Source organism: Chiloscyllium punctatum, chromosome 4 (assembly GCF_047496795.1).
Source record: "Chiloscyllium punctatum isolate Juve2018m chromosome 4, sChiPun1.3, whole genome shotgun sequence".
NCBI classification, from domain to species: Eukaryota; Metazoa; Chordata; class Chondrichthyes; order Orectolobiformes; family Hemiscylliidae; genus Chiloscyllium; species Chiloscyllium punctatum.
Window position 1 is genome coordinate 98,777,133 of NC_092742.1, and position 23,137 is coordinate 98,800,269.

The following is a 23,137-nucleotide window of genomic DNA, read 5'->3' on the forward strand; positions in this document are numbered from 1 at the left end:
GTACAGTATTGGTCTCCTTACTTAACATGCATGTAAATATGTTAGAAGCAGTTCAGAGAAGACTTAAAGACTTATACCTGGAATGGGATGTAGTCTTCTGAGGAAAGGTTGGTCAGGCTAGCCCTGTATCTGCTGGAGTTTAGAACAACAAGCGGTGACTTCATTGAAACATTTAAGATCCTAAGGGGACCTGACTGGGTAGATGTGGAAAGGATGTTTCTTCTAGCTGGGGGATCTAGAACCAGGGTCACTTTTAAAACTTAAGGATTGTCCATTGAAAACAGAGACTGAGTGAATTTTGTTTCTCTCAGAGACTCATGACTCGTTGGAACATTCTTCCTGAGAAGGCAGTAGAAGCAGAGTTCTTGAATATTTTTAAGGCAGAAATTTCTTGATAAGCCAGAGAGTGATAGGTCATTGAGGTAGTTGGGATTACGGATTTGAGGTTACAATCAAGTCAGCCTTATTAACAGAGGAGGAATTCAAGGAGCTGAATTTGTACACCTAACACCAACATAGAGATCAGGTTTGAAATCCCCAATACTCAAACTGGGATTTGACAGTTGGAACTTCATTATTTTAGTTTTCATTGTCAATGTTGTCTCAAGTTGATAATGAAAATTCCAAGGAACTATTTACTGTTGATTTACTAGTTGCCAACCCACTGTGACAGTCTGTGAATGAACACTTCTGAATAACTGCTGGCTGAGTTAGGTTCGGACTGCAGCAGGACTTACTTGCTCTGAGTAATCTCAGGTTCCATTACACTCACTAGGAACCTTGTCTCGGGTTTATAAAGAATGCAGTGCTAGTTTTCTCAAACTAAGGATTCTGGGTAATCCAAGATGGAAGGCAGGAAACATTTCTGGCTGTAACAGGCTGCTTCCTTTTTGAGGAATTTTAGGTGTTGGAGGTGATTTCCTTGAATTCCAGGAGCAGCAATTACTGTTTTATATGCTGTTGTGATTGTTTTGGAACTTTGAAAGAAAAAGGTCAAAACAACAACACTTTTAAAAGAGAGAAAGACAGACAAAGGCAGCAAGCTCATGGTCTGTAAGGGAGAGAGAGAGAGAGAAACAAACCCACATTGCTAACTGACACAGACGTGAATCTGCGCAGTTACTGCCTTTGCTGTTTGAATTCATGTATCGCCTGGATATCGAAGTGTGTCTAGGAAAACTTAACAAACAGCGAAATTCACAACTGATCTTGGAGGAACCTGTTTGGGAGATGCCACAGTACAGCAACAGATAAGTGAATAGTTTTAAGTAAAGCCTTGCTGTAAATCTATAATAGTGAGTAGAGTGGGTTCTTTTTTGATTATATGTTTTTAATGGGATCTGTCTCTTCATTAAATTTTAAAAATGTAAGCCATAAGTATTAAGTTAGCCTGGAGGAGTGTTTTGTAGAGTAATAAGACAGTGCTATTTTCTGGGTCTGTAGATTGGAAGGAGCAAAATAGCCTTTAGTGGAGTGATAGGCACCTCTTGTCGGATGTGGGGGTTTCAGGAGAGTTTACGGATTACTGAGGATTATACCTGCAATAAATGTTGTTGATTGCAAATCCTGTCAGATCAAATGGATCGGTTGGAGCAACACTTAGAGGCAATGAGGAATTTACAAGAGCAAGGGGATGTAATGGATGGCAGTTATAGGAAGGGAGAAAAGTCGCAGATACTGTCAGGTAGTGGGTTAGCTCCAAGAAAGATAGGTGGTTGTGCATGAGTCTTCGAGTACACTGTTTTGAAAAACGTAGGGGGTGATGGACTTTCAGGAAAATGTAGCACCAACAGCCAAGTGTCTGGTATCAAGACTGGTTCTAATGTAATGAGGGGTACATCGGGTTCCAAGGGATCAATTGTATTAGGGGCACAAATAGATGTTTCTGCGGCCAAGAGCAAAGAATCAGAATGGTGTGTTGCCTCCCTGGTACCAGGGTCAAGGATGTCTCAGAGACAGTGCAGAATGTTCTCAAAGGGGAGAGGGACCAGCAGGAGGTCATTGTATTCACTGGTTCCAACGACATAGGAAGGGAAAAGGATGAGATTCTGAAGGGAGAATATCGGACTATTCCAGGATACAAATGCTACAGGAAGGATAGAAAGGGAGGCAAAAGAGGAGGGGGAGTGGCGTTTTTGATAAGGGATAACATTATAGCTGTACTAAGGGAGGATATTCCCAAAAATACATCCAGGGAAGTTATTTGGGTGGAACTGAGAAATAAGAAAGGGATGCTCACTGTATTGGGATTATATTATAGACTCCCTAATAGTCAGAGGGAAATTGAGAAAAAATTTTGTAAGGAGATTTCAGTTATCTGTAAGAATAATAGGGTAGTCATGGTAGGGGATTTTAACTTTCCAAACATAGACTGGGACTGCCATAGTGTTAAGGGTTTAGATGGAAAGGAATTTGTTAAGCATGTACAAGAACATTTTCGGAGTCAGCATGTGGATGTACCTACGAGAGAAGGTGCAAACGTTTACCTACTCCTGAGAAATAAGGCAGGGCAGGTGACTGAGGTGTCAGTGGGGGAGACTTTGGGGCCAGCAACCATAATTCTATTATTTTAACATAGTGATGGAAAAGGATAGACCAAATCTAACAGTTGAAGTTTGAAATTGGAGGAAGGCTAATTTTGATGGTATCAGGCAAGAACTTTCAAAAGCTGATTGGGGCAGATGTTTGCAGGTAAAGGGACGGCTGGAAAATGGGAAGCCTTCAGAAATGAGGTAACGAGAATCCAGAGAAAGTATATTCCTGTCAGGGTGAAAGGAAAGGCTGGTAGGTATAGGGCATACTGGATGACTAAAGATATTAAGGGTTTGGTAAGAAAAAGAAGGAAGCAGATGTCAGGTATAGACAGGATAGATCGAGTGAATCCTTAGAAGAGTAGGAGTATACTTAAGAGAGAAATCAGGAGGGCAACAAGGGGACATGAGATAACTTTAGCAAATTGGGTTAAGGAGAATCCAAAGGGTATTTTTACAAATACATTAAGGACAAAATGGTAACTAGGGAGTGAATAGGGCCCTTCAAAGATCAGTCAGGCAGCCTTTGTGTGGAGTCGCAGGAGGTGGGGGAGATGCTAAACAAGTATTTTGCATCAGTGTTTACTGTGGAAAAGGACATGGAAGATATAGAATGTAGGGAAATAGATGATGGCATCTTGAAAAATGTACATATTACAGAGGAGGAAGTGCTGGATGTCTTGAAATGCATAAAGGTATCCCAAGCCCTGATCAGGTGTACCCGAGAACTCTGTGGGAAGCTAGGGAAGTGATTGCTGGGCCCCATGCTGAGATTTTTGTATCATTGATAGTCACAGGTGAGGTGCCGGAAGACTGGAGGTTGGCTAACGTGGAGCCACTGTTTAAGAGTGGTAAGGACAAGCCAGGAGACTATAGACCAATGAGCCTGATGTCGGTGGTGGGCAAGTTGTTGGAGGGAATCCTGAGGGATGGGATGTACTTGTATTTGGAAAGGCAAGAACGGATTAGGGATAGTCAACATGGCTTTGGGCATGGGAAAACATGTCTCACAAACTTGATTGAGTTTTTTGAAAAAGTAACAAAGAGGATTGATGAGGGCAGATCGATGGACATGATCTATACGGATTTTAGTAAGGCATTCGACAAGGTTCCCCATGGGAGACTGGTTAGATAGGTTAGATCTTATGGAATACAGGGAGAACTAGCCATTTGGATACAGAACTGGTTCAAACATAGAATATAGAGGATGGTGGTAAAGGGTTGTTTTTCAGACTGGAGGCCTGTGACCAGTGGAGTGACATAAGGATCGGTGCTGGGTCCACTACTTTTTGTCATTTATATAAATGATTTGGATATGAACATAGGAGGTTTAGTTAGTAAGTTTGCAGGTGATACCAAAATTGGAGGTGCAGTGGACAGCAAAGAAGGTTACCTCAGATTACAATGGGATCTTGATCAGATGGGCCAATGGGCTGAGGATTGGCAGATGGAGTTTTATTTAGATAATTGCGAGGTGCTGCATTTTGGGTCAGCAAATCTTAGCATGACTTAGACACTTAATGGTAAGGTGCTAGGGAGATCTTGGAGTATAGGTTCATAGCTCCTTGAAAGAAGAGTTGCAGTTAGATAGGATAGTGAAGAAGGTATTTGGTATGCTTTCCTTTATTGGTCAGAGTATTGAGTACAGGAGTTGGGAGGTCACGTTGAGGCTGTACAGGACATTGGTTAGGCCACTGTTGGAATATTGCATGCAATTCTGGTCTTCTTCCTATTGGAAGGATGTTATGAAACTGGAAAAGGGTTCAGAAAAGATCCACAAGGATGTTGCCAGGGTTGGAGGTTTTGAGTTAGAGGGAGAGGTTGAATAAGCTAGGGCTGTTTTCCCTGGAATATTGGAGGCTGAGGGGTGACCTTATAGAGGTTTATAAAATCATGAGGTGCATGGATAGGATAAATAGACAAAGGCTTTTCCCTGGGGTGGGGAGTCCAGAATTAGAGGGTATAGATTTAGGGTGAGAGGGGAAAGATATGAAAGGGACCTAAGGGGCAACTTTTTCACGCAGAGGGTGGTACATGTATGGAATGCGCTGCCAGAGGAAGTGGTGGAGGCTAGTACAATTACAACATTTATGAGGCATTTGGATGGGTATATGAATGTGAAGGGTTTGGAGGGAAATGGGCCAAGTGCTGGCAAATGGGCATTGGGATATCTGGTCGGCATGAATGAGTTGGACCGAAGGGTCTGTTTCCGTGCTGTACATCTCTCTGACTCATAACTCTATGACTCCCTGTATGTAACTGAGCAATATTTGGTCAAATGTTACACCCTCACTAATCGACGATGTGAAGGTGGTGTGTGACCTCTCCTCGCCTGTTTGTACCTGTAGATCACTGGCTTCTGCCAGCCTGGTACTGCGTTCCTGCCAAGCCTCATTTAGAGTGGTCCAGGTCTTTTCCACCATTGCGAGGGATTGCCTGATGTCTGCTGAGGCATAATGTCCTGCAGCCACTAACTCAACACCAACGTTCCTGACTGCATCGAAACGCTCCACTCTGGCCTGGATCTCAGTCTAAGAAAAACAAAAACAGTCAGACAAACACATGCTCATACAAAGATATCGACACATACACACAGACATGTACACACACAAAAATACAGAAACAAACACATTCTCACACAAAACATACGTATAAACACACCAACACACACACACACACACACACACACACACACACACACACACACTTGCAGGCATGCCTCCACATAAAAAATATATACACACAAAGACACCCATACGAACAGAGATTCTCACCCAGATAGAGACAGACAAACCACCACAAACAAAAAGAAACAAATGGTCACACATGGAGACAAAAGACACAGAAACGCACACAAATTCCCACGCATGGAAACACACCCATGTACGTAAAAATTCACATCTACATGCACAACGAGCACAAAAGCACAGTCAGAAACTCCCCTCCGCCCTCAGAGAGACACAAATCCTAATGAATACAAATACACACAAATGCACACAGATAAACACAAACATATCCACAAAGTCAGCAACCTTTGCCACCCTTATGTCTGTTATTTTGAACATTCCAATTCTCTTCCTCAACATCTCATGAGGTGAACACAGAAGGCAGAGTTTACAACCATTTATGATAGAGACACTATTCATACTTCTGTTCTCAATGAAGGCTAATTCATCCCTCACAGGCTGTGCTGAAACCTTTACTACACTGTACAGAGCCAAAGTTTAATTACTATTTAATCTTCTCTCATCCTCTTTATGCTTGAGTTCATTCCTGTTGTGGTTTTTGGCAGCTTACAGTGGGTTGACATGAACCATCTACGTGAGGTCCAGATCCTTAGTGGATTCTCACCTTTATTCTAGAGGGAGTCTGGGCATCACTGGCTAGGCCAGCATTTACTGTTGATTACTAACTGGAGCAAGTGAACGTCTACCAGGGAGTGGGCTCCAGGTCCTTTTCAATGACAGTTAACTGTCAATCACACTGGTTGTGGATTTGGAGTCACATGCCAGTCAGAACAGATAGGGTCTTGAAGGGAACTCAGATGGGGTTTACAGCAAGCTGATAGTTTCACGATCATTATTATTGAGACTGTTGCATTAGATTAGATTTATTCACAAAGTGAATTTAAATTCCCCTGGCTGACATGGTAGGATTTGAACCAATGGTCGAGGCCTCTGGGATCACTAATCCAGTGACAATATCACAAGCTGTTGGCCAAGTTATACAATACCCTGATAGAAACATCTGGAACAATCTCCTTGCACCATCCTCCCACCTCACTGCAGACTCAAATTGATGGGGATAAAAGCACATTTTTTTTCAGTTTATATTTCAGAGCTACAGCATCCATTGCAATTTGTTTTCCTTTCATTGTTGAGAACGGATGCACTTATCAATAGTTTGCAGCACAGTAGAACAATCTGGGGCTAGTAAAATGCAACATATTGCTTATAAAGAAACTAAGCCAGATGCTGCAGTTACATCCCAGTTGTGCCCAGAGCAGAGGATGAAGTTAGTTTGGATCAATCTCAGGGCTATGTCCTTGCCTTTCTCTCATGGTGCTCCTCTATCATGGCGTCTGCCTCTTGCTTACTCTTGGGCAGACTTCCTTGGTCCATTGGCTCTTCCATCGCCTGTGCCCAGTCCATCAGTTCCCGGACAGTCCTGTTGAACTTCTGCAGCTGGTATGAGGCTTCCAACTTTTCCTTCCTGCAAAAAGTGAGGGAATAGCTGAAAGTAAGTTAATAACTAAAGAAAGAACGATTCTGGGATTCACAATGTATGGAGGAACATGACCTTAAGTTAATCTGATCAGCTACAATCTTACTGAATGTTGGAGTGGACTCAAGGGATCGAATTGCCTTCTCTTGCTCCCATTTTATATGTTCACATGCTTATATACTTACCTCTGAACACAGTTTCTTCTAATTTGTTCGCAAGGTTGAAGCTGTACCTGAGACATTGACTATGAGAGTAACAATAACACTGCAACTGAGGCTGTCATTAAGACAGTAATCTTTTGCTACCTCACAGCGCCAGGGACCCAGGTTCAATTCCACCCTTGGGTGACTCTGTGGAGTTTGCACATTCTCCCTGTGTCTGTGTAGGATTCCTCCGGCTGCTCCGGGTTCCTCCCAAAGTGCAAAGATGCACAGGTTAGGTGGATTGGCCATGTCAAATTCAGGGTTACAGGAATAGAGTGGGATGCTCTTTGAAGGGTTGTTGCAGATGCAATAGGTCAAATGGCCTCTTTCCATACTGTAGAGATTCTATGAAATATTCCCATGGTTTATTTTCATTCCCTACTATCATTGCATTGCACTTTGCCACTTTAAATGCCACCTGCTTTCCCACTCATACTTACCCTTTAACATTTGATTTATGTGTTGACTATTAAACTTGTCCTGACTCCCTGCTTACTGCTCTCTGTAAACTCAGTCTCACAATCAACAGCACTGGTCTTTGGGACATGCCTGAGCGAGTGGCCCCAACTCCATTTACAGTCTCCCCTTATTTACCTCAGTTTGACTCACACGAATTAGGAGCGAGCCTCTTCAGTGGTCATTCAGCCCGTCCAGTCCGATCTGTCATTCAACAAGACCACGGCTAATCTGATTGTAGCCTCGTCCTCAGGGACCTGTGTGCCCTGACACTCAAATATTTGCTCGCTAGCCATGAATCTATCTACCTCAGCTCTAAAAACATTCTGCAACCTTACATCCTTACTTTTACACTCCATTCCCCTTCTCATAAACAACAACATTCCTGGTGCCGTCCTAATCCCCTGCTGTGTGTCTATGCTAACCCTTTGAGAGTCAGGATACCCAGCTCTTTCTGTACCTCAGAATTCTGTAATCTCTCTCTCTATTTAAATAATATTCCATTAATGTCCAATCTCCACGTTACATGACCTTTTATGCTCTGCTTTACTGTCTTTGGACAACTCCCACATTGGGATCTAAAGCCTTACACTACTCCTGCTGCCGAAAGATTCTTAACACTCTGCCCACAGCAGGCACTTGGTTCAATGGCCTGAAATTCTACATGAGGCTCCCAGCCTCATTTCTGATGAAGGGCTCCTGCCCAAAATGTCGATTTTCCTGCTCCTCAGATGCTGCCTGACCTGTTGTGCTTTTCCAGCACCACTCTAATCTTGACTCTGATCTTCAGCATCTGCAGTCCTCACTTTCACCTGAAATTCTACATCGCCTTCCCTGTATTTGTCAGCTGTGCCTTAGTGGGGATGGTCTCACCTCCGGGTCAAAGGGTTGTGGGGTCAACATCACACTAGATTGGGGCAAACGATCGAGATCTGTAGTGATGGAGTAGGGGAGTTATTTCTGGTAAATTGGCCAATTTTAATCCCCCAGCTAACATCAGGTTATCTGCAATGTTCTCAGATTCCAGTGGATCTGGAGATGCAGAGTCCAGTGACCCCGCACGTGGACCAGACGCTCAGGGTTTAAGTCCCACCTGAGGTCATAATGGACTCAGAAGATGTGTCATAACATGGCCAGACGGATTGATCATTGATGTGTAAATTGTTCCAGTACTCGTCTGGCAGGTGGGAAGAGGAGAGACTGGGTCAGTCAAAACCAGCGGTAGCTATGAACTATCACTCTGCACCCTAATGTCTCTTTGTTCAGCAGCATTGGCCAGGATTACACCATTAAATCCTTCCCTGATTTGCATTTCCAAAATGCAACACCTCACATTTATCTAAATTAAACTCCATCGGCCATTCCTCAACCTATTGGTCCACTTGATCAAGGTCCCGTTGTACTCTGAGGTAACCTTCTTCACTGTCCACAATACACGCACATTTTGGTGTCATCTGCAAACTTACTAACCACTCCTCCTGTATTTTCATCCAAATCACTTATATAAATGACAGTGGACCCAGCACCAATCCTTGTAGCACACCGCTGGTCACAGGCCTCCAGTCTGAGAAACAAACCTCCACCACCATCTTCTGTCTCCTACCTTCAAGTCAATTTTGTATCTCAATAGATTCAATGTGATCTAACCTTGTTAAACAGTCTACCATGAGGAAGCTTGTTGAACACCTCACTGAAGTCCATATAGACAATGTCTACCACTCTGCCTTCATCAACCTTCTTTGTCACCTCTTCAAAAAACTCAAATTAGTGAGATACAATTTCTCATGCAACAACACATTTTGACTATCCCTCATCAGTCCTTGCCTTTCCAAATGCATATAAATCCTGCCCTTCAGAATCCCCTCCAACAATTTACCCACCACTGACACCAGGCTCATCGGTCTATAGTTCTCTGACTTTCCCTTACCACCTTTCCTAAATAGTGCACCATGTTAGCACTTCAATCGATATGACAATCGATGATACAAATATCTCAGCCAGGGGCCCAGTGATCACTTGCCTAGCTTCCCACAAAGGTCTAGGATACACCTGATCAGGTCCTGGGGATTTTGTGTTTTAAGACATCCAGCTCCTCTTCCTCTGTAATATGGATGCTTTTCAAGCTATCACTGTTTATTTCTCCAAGTTCTCTACAGTTAGTACTGACATGAAATACTTGTTTAATATCTCACCCATCTCCACATAGAGAGACTTGCTGATCTTTGTCGGGTCCTATTCTCTCCCTAGTTTACATGCTCCTTAACCCTATTTGCCAAAACTACCTCCTGTCCCCTTTTTGCCCTCTTGATTTCCCTTGCGTACAGAATCCCTGCAGTGTAGGAATAGGCCATTTGGCCCAACAATTCCACACCGTAAAATGCACAAACTGCACGTGTGAATCTGCAACTACCAAATCACAGCTACGTTGTGTATATTCCTTGAGGGAATCCCAGCTGTCTATACCTGCCATGTGCTTCCCTGTACACACTCAAGCACACACGCTTATGCATATTGACATAGACATACATTCACTCATATCTATATATACACAAGCGCTCATACCTTGAGATCGCAGGGGGAAATATAAAAAAAGCTAGCCTTTTTTCACGTGTTTCTTTGAACTGTGTGCCCTGGAAGACTTGACTCACCGCAGCTTGGTTTCCTTCTGTAGTCGAAGCCAGCCCTCCTGGATTTCTCTCTGCTTCAGGCTGAGCTTATCGCCCACTGGAGACTGGCTCTTGCACAGTTCTCTGGCTTTAACTTCCAGCACCTGTTTCAGATAAACAATCTCCTGATGTGAATGCTTGTACCATTCGAACAACAACAACCTGTGTCTATATAGCGCCATGAATCTCAAAGGACACTTCACTGGACGTTATGCAAAGAAATTTGACCCAGAGCCACAAAATGAGATATTAGGACAGAGAGCTGACCAATTACATGGTCAAGGAAGTAAGTTTGAGGGAGCATCTAACAGGTGGGGAGGGGGAGAGGGGAATAGAGGGTAGGGCAGTGGGGAGAAAGGGAGAGGGAAGGGGGAGAGATAGGGAGAGTCTGCAAGGGGCAGAGGGGGAAGGATGGAGGAAAGGAGGGAGGAGGGGACAGAGAAGAGGTCAGGAACGGGGTCGGAGAGAGAGAGAAAGTGGAAAGAGGGAAAGGGGAGACAGAGTGCGAGGGGGTGTAGGGAGAGAGAGAAAAAGGGGAGGGGTTGGGGGGAGATTGCAGGAGTAGGTGGGGGAAGGAAGGAGAATAGAGAAAGAGAGTGAGCGGGGGGGGGTGTGAGAGAGAAGGGGGGGCAGATAGGGAAGGATTGTTGGAGGGGAAGAGATTGAGACTGAGAGGAAGGGGAGAGATGGAGAGCTGTTGAGACAGAGGGATAGACAGTGGTAGGAAAGTGGGGTGGAGAGAGAGAGAGAGAGAGAATGAGATTGGGGAGGGGTCAGAGAGGGTGTTTAAGGAGGGCATTTCAGAACTCAGTAACTGAAGGCATGTCCCAGCTTTGGAGAAATGTTTAAAAGTGGAGTTGTTCAAGTTGGAAAGCTGAATGGGGCTCCAGACAGGGGCAGGGACAAGACCCAGGAGGGATTGGAGAGTGTTGAAACTAAGGGAGCCAATGTAACTCAGACAGCACAGAGCTGCTTGATGGACAGCATTCAATTAGATGTTAGGATAGGGTTAGTGGAGTTTTGGAGGACCTTACAAAAAGTAGTCCACAGTCAGACAAGATTGTGTTGGAACAGTCACATTTGGAGATTACAAAGGCAGCTTACAGCAGCATTGAGCTGAGGCAGGAGAGAGGGGGAATGGGAGGTCTTAGTGACAATGCAGACAGCTCAGTTCAGGGTCAAAATGTCACTAAGGTTGTGAAAAGTCTAGTCCAAACCCTGATAGTTGCCAGAGAGAGGCATGGAGCTGGTTAAAGGGAGCAGAGTTTACAGGTGGGAGAGAAGAAAACATTGGCTACAGTCTTCCCAAAATTTAACCGGAGGGGATTTCTGCACACAGGCTCCCTCACACGCACACAAGTAAACGCATGGAACGTTGGACAAGCAGTCCGACATACACAGAGAGAGAGAGAGAGAGAGAGAGGGAGGGAGAGAGAGAGAGAGAGAGGGAGGGAGAGAACTGGTGGTGAGGTGGAGTTGGGGGTCTTCGTGTGGAAACTGAGACTGGCGTTTTGCAAGAGTTTGCTGAGGGGCAGCATATAAATGAAAAATAGGAAGGGGGCCTTGGGAGACACCAGAGGTGTGAGAGTAAGATGAGAAACCATTGTAAGGAACACTCTGGCTCGAATGAGGCAGATAAGCAGAGAGCTAACTGACTCTGGTCCTTGCCTGGTGGAGAGGTGTTGGGGGACAATGGTGTTGTCAACTGATGAAGGCTGGATACAGGTCAAAGTGCACAAGGAATGATTGGTTTCTCTTGTCACAGACACAGAGGATGTCATTTGTGAATCTGACAAGGCTTTTCTCCCCAGTAATACAAGTGGAACATAAAACTGAATAAAGAGAGATTCACATGGGTATTTCTGGGGAAAGTGGGCGAGGATTTGAAAAGTGTTCAAAGTGGAATGAGAAGTTGGAGAAGGTGATAGTTTGTAAAGGCAGAGCAGGCAAGCGGCCTGTAAGGTGCGCATGTGTATGGATATATGTACCACACACCGAAATCATTAAGCCCAAGCATAAAGGAAAAACGATGAGAGAGAACACTGGGCTGTTTCTTGGAAGAGAGGGGTGATAGTGTTGATTTTGAGGGAAAGAGAGACAATAGAGAGAGTGAGCCATTAACAATGTCAACTAACATAGTCGTGTGGCTCTGAGCTTGAGCAAGTATGAGGTAGGTCTCACGGTCAAGATTAGCTCAGAGATGGGATATGAATGAGATAAAAAAACGATGCAAATTTGGCTTAGGGCAGGAAGGGAACATCAGAGGTTGTGAAAATGGAAACAAGGGATGCGGGACTTGATGTGTGTGAGAAAGACAAGTCATAAACTCCTCACTTTACTGAGTGGAGATGAAAAGGAAGGGGAATTTCCAAAGTGGTTTGCAGTACAAAAACCAAATGTTTGATTTCCAGGATGGCGCTGTAAAGGTGAGGAGTTTTAGCAGGCCCCAAGCAATGTCCAATTATATTGTATGTGCTTGAACCTTATGTAACAATGAATGGTTTAACTGATGATCTGCCATGTCGGGCCTTTCACAAACCAGTGACAACATTCAGAAAAGGGAACCCAGGAAGAAACAGCATGAACTCAAGGACAGAGATGACTCAACAACTTTCCCAGTTTATCCCATCCATCCATGTGTTTACTTGTGTGCGTGCGAAGGAGTCTGTGTGCATGTGTCTGTGTAAGAGAGAGAGAGAGAGAGAGAGACAGAGTGTGTTTGTATGTGTTTGTGTGTATGTGTGGGTGTGTGTGAGAGAGAGAGAGAGAGAGACAGAGAGAGAGTGTGTGTGAGAGAGAGAGAGAGAGACAGAGAGGGTGAGTGAGTGTGTGTATGAGAGAAAGAGAGTGTGTGTCAGAGAGTGTGTGCATCTGTGAGACAGAGAGAGAGAGAAAGAGAGAATGTGTGTGTGTATATACTGTGGTATAAGGGGATTAGAGTTTTAATTAGTTGTGTTAAATGTTGACAGTTTTTACCTGTTTACCTGTAGCTAGGGTCTAGATATTTGTAATAAATGGTAACCCACGTTATGAACCTGATCTGTGCTTTCTGTAACCTGTGTCCAAAAGTCAGATAATTCAGGGAATTTTGCATACTTGTTTCAACCTTCTTCACTTGTGATTGGAATTGTGGGGATATTCCAGTGCAGTATCCCAGTGACAGTTTGCTTGAATTGAGGTGAAGAGCTGCTGGTACGAATTAGGCCGTTTGGCGCATTGAGTCTGGTCCACCATTCGATCATGTTTTCTCAACCCTATTCTTCCTGTACCTTTGATCCCCTTACGAATCAAAAACCCATCTGTCCTAACACTGTGGTCTTTTGCTATAAATTCTGTGTCTTATGATCCCACCCCACTAGTTTACTCTGCAAACTAGTGCTTCCAAATGTTGGACTATAACCTAGTGTGTGATTCTTAACTTTGTCCACCTCAGTCCAACACTGGCACCTCCGCATCTTTAATACACTCCAGGCCTTCTGTAGCAATGAGTTCCACAGATTCATCAGACTCTGGATGAAGGAATTCCTCCTCATATTAGTTCTAAAGGGTCGTCCCTTCACTCCGAGGTTGCGCCCTTGTGTCCTAGGTGCTTTAGAAATGCACATTTGTCTCTTTTCTTGTGATGGCTAGCAGTAGAGTGGCTGCCCTCTCTGCCAAACCTCATTGTCAAGACTCAGGTACTCAGGATGACCACATAGGCAAGGTGCCAGGGCTTCCACTGACCATTCCACAGAATTAGCGACTGGATAAGGAGAAGGCCATTTGATCCATCTCTCCAGACTGGCCCTCGTGAGAACCATTTCTGGTACTGTCACTCCAACATCCGTGAGCATTCCTCCTCCAGATATTTTGAAAATGTAGAATCATTTACGGTACAGTTGGAGGCCCTTCTGCCCATCATGTCTGCGCCAGCTAAAAAGAAATGAGGCCCTCCCAGGCCTCACCCCCACTTCCCAAGTCTAGGTCTGTTTCCCTGGAGGTTATAGGACTTCAGGAGCAGGTTCTGATGCCTTTTAAATGGGTTGAGGGTTTCTTCCTCAACTACCCCTTTCAGGGAGTGAAATGCTCTGGAGGGAGGGACTGCTTCCCATCAGTGAGTACTGGCAGCTGATTGCTAGTTGTGGGAGAGGAGGCAGAAGTAGAGGAGAGCAGAGTGGGATCTGAGGGGCACTGCTGCTCCCAGCTCCACAAGAAGCACTCACCTCTACCTTGTCCTGGATGACTGTGATTTCCAGCTCAGTTTCTTTATGCCTTCTCATCAGTTTCTCCACACTCTCCACGTCCCGACCATAATCCAGTCCTTGCATCAACAAGCTCTATCGACAGAAAAGGGGAGTTAATGGGTTTGCACAGCGGTGTCACCCTGGCTAACTGACCCCTCTGGATGGGCACAGGAAAACTTTGTACTGGTAACAGCTCTGGACTAGTAATCCATAGGCCCAGGCTAATGCTTTTGGTACACAGCTTCAAATCCCACCACAGCAGGTGGAATTCAATTAATAAATCTGGAATATAAAGCTACTGTAATGATGATGACGAGACCATCATCAAATGTTGAAAACATCCATGTCATTCACTAATGCCCCTTCAGGGAAGGGGATTCTTATCTGGTGTGATCTACATGCGACATGGATCCAAAATATTGTTTTAAAAAAATTCATACAGTGTGGATGTTTATTGGCTGTCCTTAATTGCCCCTTGAAACGCCTTCTCGAACTGCTGCAGTCCATGTGCTGTGGGTTGATCCACAATGGCCTGAGGGAAGGAATTCCAGCAGTTTGACTTGGTGACATTGAAGGAACCTAGTCAGGATGGTGAGCAGCTCAGAGGGGAACTTGCAGGGGCTGGGTAACTGCCCTCTCTGAAATGGTCCGAGCAAGTCACTGAGTTCAAGGGCAGTGAGAGATGGGCAACAAATAATGACACCTATATCCAATGCAAGAACAAGTAAAAAGAAATGTCCTACAAATATTTGATTGCCAAGACAGGAACCAGGGCCTTTACTTCTTTGCTGCCACATTCCTCCCTTTCTCCCACTGTTGGACTGACTCCAGAACCAGTGTGAACTGTTAGACCCTGCAGTGACCACACAGCCTCATGGAGCATGGGGTGGCACAGTGGCTCAGTGGTTAGCACTACTGCCTCACAGCACCAGGGTCCCAGGTTTGATTCCAGCCTCGGGCGACTGTCTGTGTGGAGTTTGCACATTCTCCCTGTCTCTGCGTGGGTTTCTGCCAGGTGCTCCAGTTTCCTCCCACAGTCCAAAGATGTACAGGCCAGGTGAATTGGCCATGCTAAATTGCCCAAAGTGTTAGGTGCATTAGTCAGAGGGAAATGGGTCTGGGTGGGTTACCCTTCAGAGGGTCAGTGTGGACTGGTTGGGCTGAAGGGCCTGTTTGCACACTGTAGGGAATCTAATCTAATCTAATCAAGTGTTTCAACATGTCATTTCACCATCACTCCTTGACCTGATCCCTGGAGCTCCTCTACCCTCTCAATGGGAGCTGATTAAAGATGACCTACTCGGGACTGGGTTTATCCTCAGTGGTAACATTGAGGAGGGATCCCGGTACAATCGCAGCTCTCACCTTTTCACCCATTCTTTCTTTAAGGTCATCCATTTCTCTGATTAAGGCATGAACCTCCAAAGCTGCTGCCAGTTTTCTCTTGTAGTTGATCAGATTTCCCTGGAAACTGTCCCATCTGAAATGACAGACAGTACTGACGGTGAGTCAGCTGGGGTGTCAGTGGCTTGGGAGGTGGTGGCAGGGAATGGATAGCACAGTGAGCAGGCAGGCGGGAGATACGCTAAGCAAGGGCTCCAGAATACTATCAGCCTCTGCCGAATTAAGGATGACCAAGGCCGAATGAATTGGCCTTCTCGAACTGAACAGAATCACTGAAAGCAAATTACAGCCCGTCTTACTGCATTCCCTAACTTCTTACGACTTCACTGGAGAAGAAAATGAGGCAGAATGCAAATGGCCGATCTTTTAGGGTGGCCAATTCCTAGAAGACTCCATGCAGCACAGTGGTTAACACTGTTGCCTCACAGCGCCGGGGACCTGGGATTGATTCCACCCTCGGGCGACTGACTGTGTGGAGTTTGCACATTCTCCCCATGTCTGCGTGGGTTTCCTCCAGGTGCTCCAGTTTCCTACTGTAGTCCAAAGATGTGCAGATTAGGTGGATTGGCCATGCTAAGTTGCCCATAGTGGCCAGGGTTGTAAAGGCTAGGTAGGTTAGCCCAAGTAAATATGGGGAGAGCGTGGGGGGATAGGATGGTCTTTGGAGGGTCAATACTCGATGGGCAAATGGCCTCTATCCGTACATTGGGATTCTATGGCACGGCCTAGAAAAATCATAGAAAATCTTAGAAGGGTTTTGTTGTCATTTTCTTTGAATGTTTCTCCTCACCAAGTGTAAAAGTATGGATAAAGGGGGTAAAGACAGTTTGAGAGTCAAACACCATCCGGGTGGGTAATGAGGCTTTTTAGCTTTTCCTCTTGGTTTCCAGGAAGAGGGTGCATCACCAGGGTGGGGCCTAGGTGACAAGTCATGTGATCAGAGCACCCAGGAATAGATTTAATCAGAGTTGCAACCTGTTATTGTTCACTGACTTCCATCTGAATAACATGGACATCCTGGAGAGGGAATTGTCCTTGTAAATCCCAAGAGTAGCCAGTGTTGACCGAGAGACAGAAGAGCGAGGCAGCAGGGAGTAGACTTGAGAGGTACAGACTGTCGATATGAAGTGGTCATCACACATTGTGGAGAGAGGGCAGAGGGGGAAGATGGTGCAAACATTATGTCTCATAGAATCACAGAAAATAGAATCATAGAATCCCTAAAAATGGAAAGATGCCACTCGGTCCATTTAATGTTCATGGTCAACATGGGAGCAAAACTGGCAGGAAATTAGGCACCCAATAGTCTGACTGCGACTCTGTGTAATGGAAATTAGTTTAACATGTCATCTGTACATTACTACCTCAGTAAACAACAGTTGACATTAGGAGGTAGTGACCATAATACAAGAAGCTTCAATCTGCAATTTGAAAGGGAGAGGATGCAATCGGTAGTGACAATATTTGAGTTGAATAAAGGGAACTATGAGGGAGGAGCTGGCCAAAGTTCAAAGGTGCAATACCTTAGCAGGGATGACAGTGGAGGAGCAATGGCAGATATTTCTGTGTACAATGCAGAAGATGCAGGATCAGTTCATTCCAAAAAGGAAGAAAGATCCTATGAGGAGGCAGGGGTGGCCGTGGCTGACGAGGGAAGTTAAGAAACATATAAAGTCAAAAGAGAAAAAGTATAACATAGCAAAGATAAGTGGGAAAACTGAGGACTGGGAAGCTTTTAAAGAACATCAGAGGATTACTAAGAAGGAAATACGCAGAGAAAAAATGAGGTACGAAGGTAAACTGGCCAAAAATATAAAGGAGGATCGTAAAAGCGTTTTTTACGCATGTGAAAGGGAAAAAAATGGTTAAGACTAAAATTGGGCCCTTGAAGACAGAAACAGGGGAATATATTACGGGGCTGAAAATGGGTTGCTGGAAAAGCGCAGCAGGTCAGGCAGCATCCAAGGAGCAGGAGAATCGACGTTTCGGGCATGATCCCTTCTTCAGGAATTAGGAGCCTTTCTCCTAATATATTATGGGGAACAAAGAAATGGCAGAAGAGTTGAATTAGTACTTCAGATCTGTGTTCACTGGGGAAGACACAAGCAATCTCCCAGAGGTAACAGTGGCTGAAGGACCTGAACTTAAGGGAATTTATATTTGCCAGGATTTGGTGTTGGAGAGACTGTTAGGTCTGAAGGCTGATAAGTCCCCAGGGCCTGATGGTCTACATCCCAGGGTACTGAAGGAGGTGGCTCGGGAAATCGTGGATGCATTGGTGATTATTTTCCAGAGTTTGACAGATTCAGGATCAGTTCCTGCGGATTGGAGGGTGGCTAATGTTGTCCCACTTTTTAAGAAAGGAGCAAGAGAGAAAGCAGGAAATTATAGACCAGTTAGTCTGACCTCAGTGGTGGGAAAGATGCTGGAGTCAATTATAAAGGATGAAATTACGACACATCTGGATAGCAGTAACAGGATAAGTCAGAGTCAGCATGGATTTATGAAGGGGAAATCATGCTTGACTAATCTTCTGGAATATTTTGAGGATGTAACTCTGAAGATGGACAAGGGAGATCCAGTGGATGTAGTGTACCTGGACTTTCAAAAAGCTTTTGATAAAGTCCCACAAAGGAGGAAAGTGAGTAAAATTAGGGCGTATGTTATTGGGGGCAAAGTACTGACTTGGATTGAAAATTGGCTGACAGGAAACAAAGAGTAGTGATAAACGGCTCCCTTTTGGAATGGCAGGCAGTAACCAGTGGGGTACCGCAGGGATCAGTGCTGGGACCGCAGCATTTTACAATATATATTAATGATATAAAGATGGTATCAATAGTAACATTAGCAAATTTGCTGATGATACAAAGCTGGGTGGCAGGGTGAAATGTGAGGAGGATGTTAGGAGATTACAGGGTGATCTGGACAGGTTAGGTGAGTGGACAGATGCATGGCAGATGCAGTTTAATGTGGATAAATGTATGGTTATCCACTTTGGTGGCAAGAACAGGAAGGCAGATTACTACCTAAATGGAGTCAAGTTAGGTAAAGGGGCAGTACAAAGAGATTTGGGTGTTCTTGTACACCAGTCAATGAAGGTAAGCATGCAGGTACAGCAGGTAGTGAAGAAAGCTAATAGCATACTGGCCTTCATAACAAGAGGGATTGAGTATAGAAGCAAAGAGGTTCTTCTGCAGTTGTACAGGGCCCTGGTGAGACCACACCTGGAATAGTGTGTGCAGGTCTGGTCTCCAAATTTGAGGAAAGACATTCTGGCTATTGAGGGAGTGCAGCATAGGTTCACGAGGTCAATTCCTAGAATGGCGGGACTATCTTATGTTGAAAGGATTGGAGCAACTGGGCTTGTATACCCTTGAGTTTAGAAGACTGAGAGAGGATCTGATTGAGACGTATAAGATTATTAAAGGATTGGACACTCTGGAGGAAGGAAACATGTTTCTGCTGATGGCGGTGAGTCCCGAACCAGAGGACACAGCTTAAAAATACGGGGTAGACCATTTAGGACAGAGATGAGGAGAAACCTCTTCACCCAGAGAGTGGTGGCTGTGTGGAATGCTCTGCCCCAGAAGGCAGTGGAGGCCCAGTCTCTGGATTCGTTTAAGCAAGAGTTGGATAGAGCTCAAAAGGATAGTGGAATCAAGGGTTATGGAGATTAGGCAGGAACAGGATACTGATTGAGGATGATCAGCATGATCATATTGAATGGTGGTGCAGGCTCGAAGGGCAGAATGGCCTACTCCTGCACCTATTGTCTATTGTCTATTGACATGACACCAGACAGTGGAATTTTAACTGAATAATTTCCTCGACTTCCTGGAGGAAGTGACATTCTCAGGTGCAGTTTTGTAGGAAGTCTCTGGCATGGGGCACTGTGTTGTCCAATTATTCAGAAATGTGTTGTGTCCCAGGGGGCTGCTGTGCCCTGGGGGGGGTGGGTGGTGGGGAAGGAGGGCTCTATGAGAGGTGAGGTGTGGGCTCAGTAAGGGAGGGATGGGTAGAGAGCAGGTCTTGGGGCAGGGTAGAGGGGCTCAGGTCCCAGAGGGGAAGATTTTCAGGTTCAAGTGTGTTAGGTCAGGATCTGGGTAGTGTAAGTGGTCTGGGATGCCATGGTTCAGGGGTGAGGTCAGTATGGGGTGCATTTAATAGATACTCAGGCTTTAGACTACATATTTAGCACTCTATAGAAGTAAATTACTGCAGACGCTTGAATCTGTACTGAAAACAAAATGTGCTAGAGATTGCAGCAGGTCAGGCAGTATCCATGGACAGAGAGCAGGCTCACGTTTCGAGCAGAGATGACTCTTCATCAGCTGCCTGACCTGCTGTGATCTCCAACATTTTTTGCTTTCAGTATTTAACACTCTAACTTGTCCTGGTATTAGACTGACTTTTGGTTCAGCTGCTGCTTGCGTTGCTGGACAGTCCTGATGTCGTCTTTATTCTGCTTCTCCAGCCGGGTGGCCAGGGTGTTGATGGTCTTGATGTGTGCATCATCCACCGTCACATCCTAGAACAGATCACAGAATAGAACCAATGTGTTATTGGATAGACAGTGTCATATCTTGTAACAAATGCTGTTTGTAAAGAAACATGAGACTGAGTTCCCATAATTTCTCCTGTGCTCTCATTCCCAGAGATGCACCGATCTCCGCTGGTACTGGCCCATGTACACACTTCCCATGGATCCTTCAGAGTACTTGCTTGTTTGTTCTTATTGGGCATTTGTTGGCAGGGCTGGTTATAGAACATAGAACTTTACAGCACAGTACAGGCCCTTCGGCCCTCAACGTTGTGCTGACATGTGAAACCATTCTAAAGCCCATCCCACACTATTCCATTATCATCCATATGTTTATCCAGTGACCATTTAAATGCCGTTAACGTTGGTGAGTCCACTACTGTTGCAGGCAGGGAATTCCACGCCCTTACTATTCCCTGAGTAAAGAACCTACCTCTGACATCTGTCCTATACCCACCACCCCTCAATTTAACACTATGCCCCCTCGTGCTCGCCATCACCATCCAAAGAAAAAGGCTCTCCCTGTCCACCCTATCTAACCCTCTGATTATCTTGTATGTCTCTATTAAGTCACCTCTTAACCTTCTTCTCACTAACAAAAACAGCCTCAAGTCCCTCAGCCTTTCCTCCTAAGACCTTCCCTCCGTACCAGGCAACATCCTAGTAAATCTCCTCTGCACCCTTTCCACATCTTTCAATAATACAGTGATCAGAACTGTACGCAATGCACCAAATGCGGCCACACCAGAGTTTTGTACAGCTGCATCATGACCTCAGGGCTCCAAGACTCAATCCCTCTACCAATAACAGCTAGCACATCATACACCTTCTTAACAACCCTTTTATCAACTGGGTGGCAATTTTCAGGGATAAATGTACATGGAGACCGAGATCTCTCTGCTCACCTATACTCCCAAGAATCTTACCATTAACCCAGTACTGTGTATTCCTGTTCCTCCTTCCAAAGTGAATCAGGTCACACTTTTCCGCATTAAAACTCCATTTCCCACCACTCATCCCAGCTCTGCAGCTTATCTATGTCCCTCTGTAACCTGCAACACCTTTCCACACTGTCGACAACTCCACCATCATCTGCAAATTTACTAACCCATCCTTCTATGCCCTCATCCAGGTCATTTATAAAAATGACAGACAGCAGTGGCCCCAAAACAGATCCATTTGGTACAACATGAGTAACTGAACTCCAGGATTAACATTTCCCACCAACCACCAACCTCTGTCTTCTTTCAGCCAATTTCTGACCCAAACCACTAAATCACCCTCAATCCCAATTTCTGCAATAGCCTACCGTGGGGAACCTTATCGAGGTTATGGCTACATTGGGGATTGCCTCCTTAGTGGCAGGTTATTGAACCTGTTGTTCTAGTGTCCAGCTCTCCCATCACAGAATCACTACAATGCACAAGGAGACCAGTCGGCCCATCATGTCTGCAATGTCTCTCCAAATGAACTACACCCCTCAGTGCCAGTCTCCTGCCTTCGACCTATATGTTCTTCCTTTACAGACAATAGTCCAATTCCCTCGTCAAATCAATTTGCCTCCAGCACACACTAAGACAGTGCATTCCAGATCTTAAAGGCATGAGAACGTTTCCCCTCATGCCGCTATTACTTCTTCTGCCATTTTCCGAAAACCTGTGTCCGCTCATTCTCAATCCTTCTGCCAACAGGAATAGTTTCTCCCTCATTATATCAAACCTTCGTTTAACCTTCGTTTAACCTTCTCTTCTCCAAGGAGAACACTCCCAGCTTCTTCAACCCATCTACCTCACTGAAACTTTGCACCGAAGGAGCGCCTACATGGTGCTAGATGGCACAGCTGGATTTTATGGATGCTTTGGCAATCATTGACGACCGCATTGCCCCACACACCGAGGTAGAATGTCCCACTTCCACAAACTGTGAGCCAGCCAAGAGGGCAGAGCTGTTCAGACTCAGCAGTCCACTTGGTATGGAGGCCGCGACTGGGACTGCAGTCAGTCCCCGAACAGAGAAGCTGGCTAATGGGGCAGTAGATGTGCTTGATGAGAGTCTTGGGACACACAGTGAGGGTGGGGGGTAGTAAGCGCCATGGGCAGCCATTTCCGATGTTGACCCTCCCTCCGTGATGTACAGAATGTCCCCTATCCCCAAACTCCCGAGCCCACAGCCGGGCCCACTCTCACCAACTGGCACAAAGCCAGCAGTAATGGCAGGTCATTAACTCATTACTTGTGTAATATTGATTCAGTGATAAATTAATAATGAACATGTTCAAGACAAAACAACTGACAGGTATGAATGCCATCGAGAGATATGGGGATACTGGGGAAAAATGGTATCGAGGTAGATGATCAGCCATGATCTGTTTGAATGGTGGTGTATGTTCAATGGGCCAAATAGACTATTCATGTCCTTATGAACCCCTATTTTCTTAAAGGCTTCAACTGATCTTGCACTATTGCTGGGCAAATTCCAGAGGAGGCCAGTCGGTGACCTCACATTGTCCTTCCCCCAGGAACAATTCATAGAAGAATCTTCGAATCCCCACAGTGTGGAAGCATGTCATTAGGCCCATCAAATCTACACTGACGCTCCAGACAACATCCCATCCAGAACCACCTCCCTTACCCTATCCCTGTAACCCTGCATTAGCCATGGCTAATCCACCTAGTCTGCACATCCCTGGACACTGCGGGCAATATAGCCTCGCAACCATGCAGCTCCCTGCTCTGCCTCTTGGAGAGATTCTTGCATCTACTGCAAGAGATTTGGCAGTGAAGTGTTTCCAAACAATCTTTATTTTAAGTGCTGTCTGGAAGCACACAGCCTGACCTGGGTGTGTACGCAGCCAGTGAAATTGCAAGATTGCCTTCTCTTGTCCAGATCA

At 45.2% G+C, this 23,137-nt stretch overlaps 1 protein-coding gene across 2 annotated transcripts in view; it reads right to left on the bottom strand.

The window, feature by feature from the left end:
* The window catches only part of sptbn5 (spectrin, beta, non-erythrocytic 5), a 275,567-nt gene that overhangs the window by 70,331 nt on the left and 182,099 nt on the right, over positions 1 to 23,137 (bottom strand). For both annotated transcript variants that reach the window (XM_072569378.1, XM_072569377.1), the window contains 6 exons: positions 20,117 to 20,235; positions 15,669 to 15,783; positions 14,283 to 14,396; positions 10,063 to 10,184; positions 6,581 to 6,743; positions 4,874 to 5,062 (listed from right to left, as the gene is read on the bottom strand). In XM_072569378.1, the coding sequence (XP_072425479.1) occupies positions 4,874 to 5,062; positions 6,581 to 6,743; positions 10,063 to 10,184; positions 14,283 to 14,396; positions 15,669 to 15,783; positions 20,117 to 20,235 (822 nt within the window). The remainder of the gene's footprint in view (positions 1 to 4,873; positions 5,063 to 6,580; positions 6,744 to 10,062; positions 10,185 to 14,282; positions 14,397 to 15,668; positions 15,784 to 20,116; positions 20,236 to 23,137) is intronic.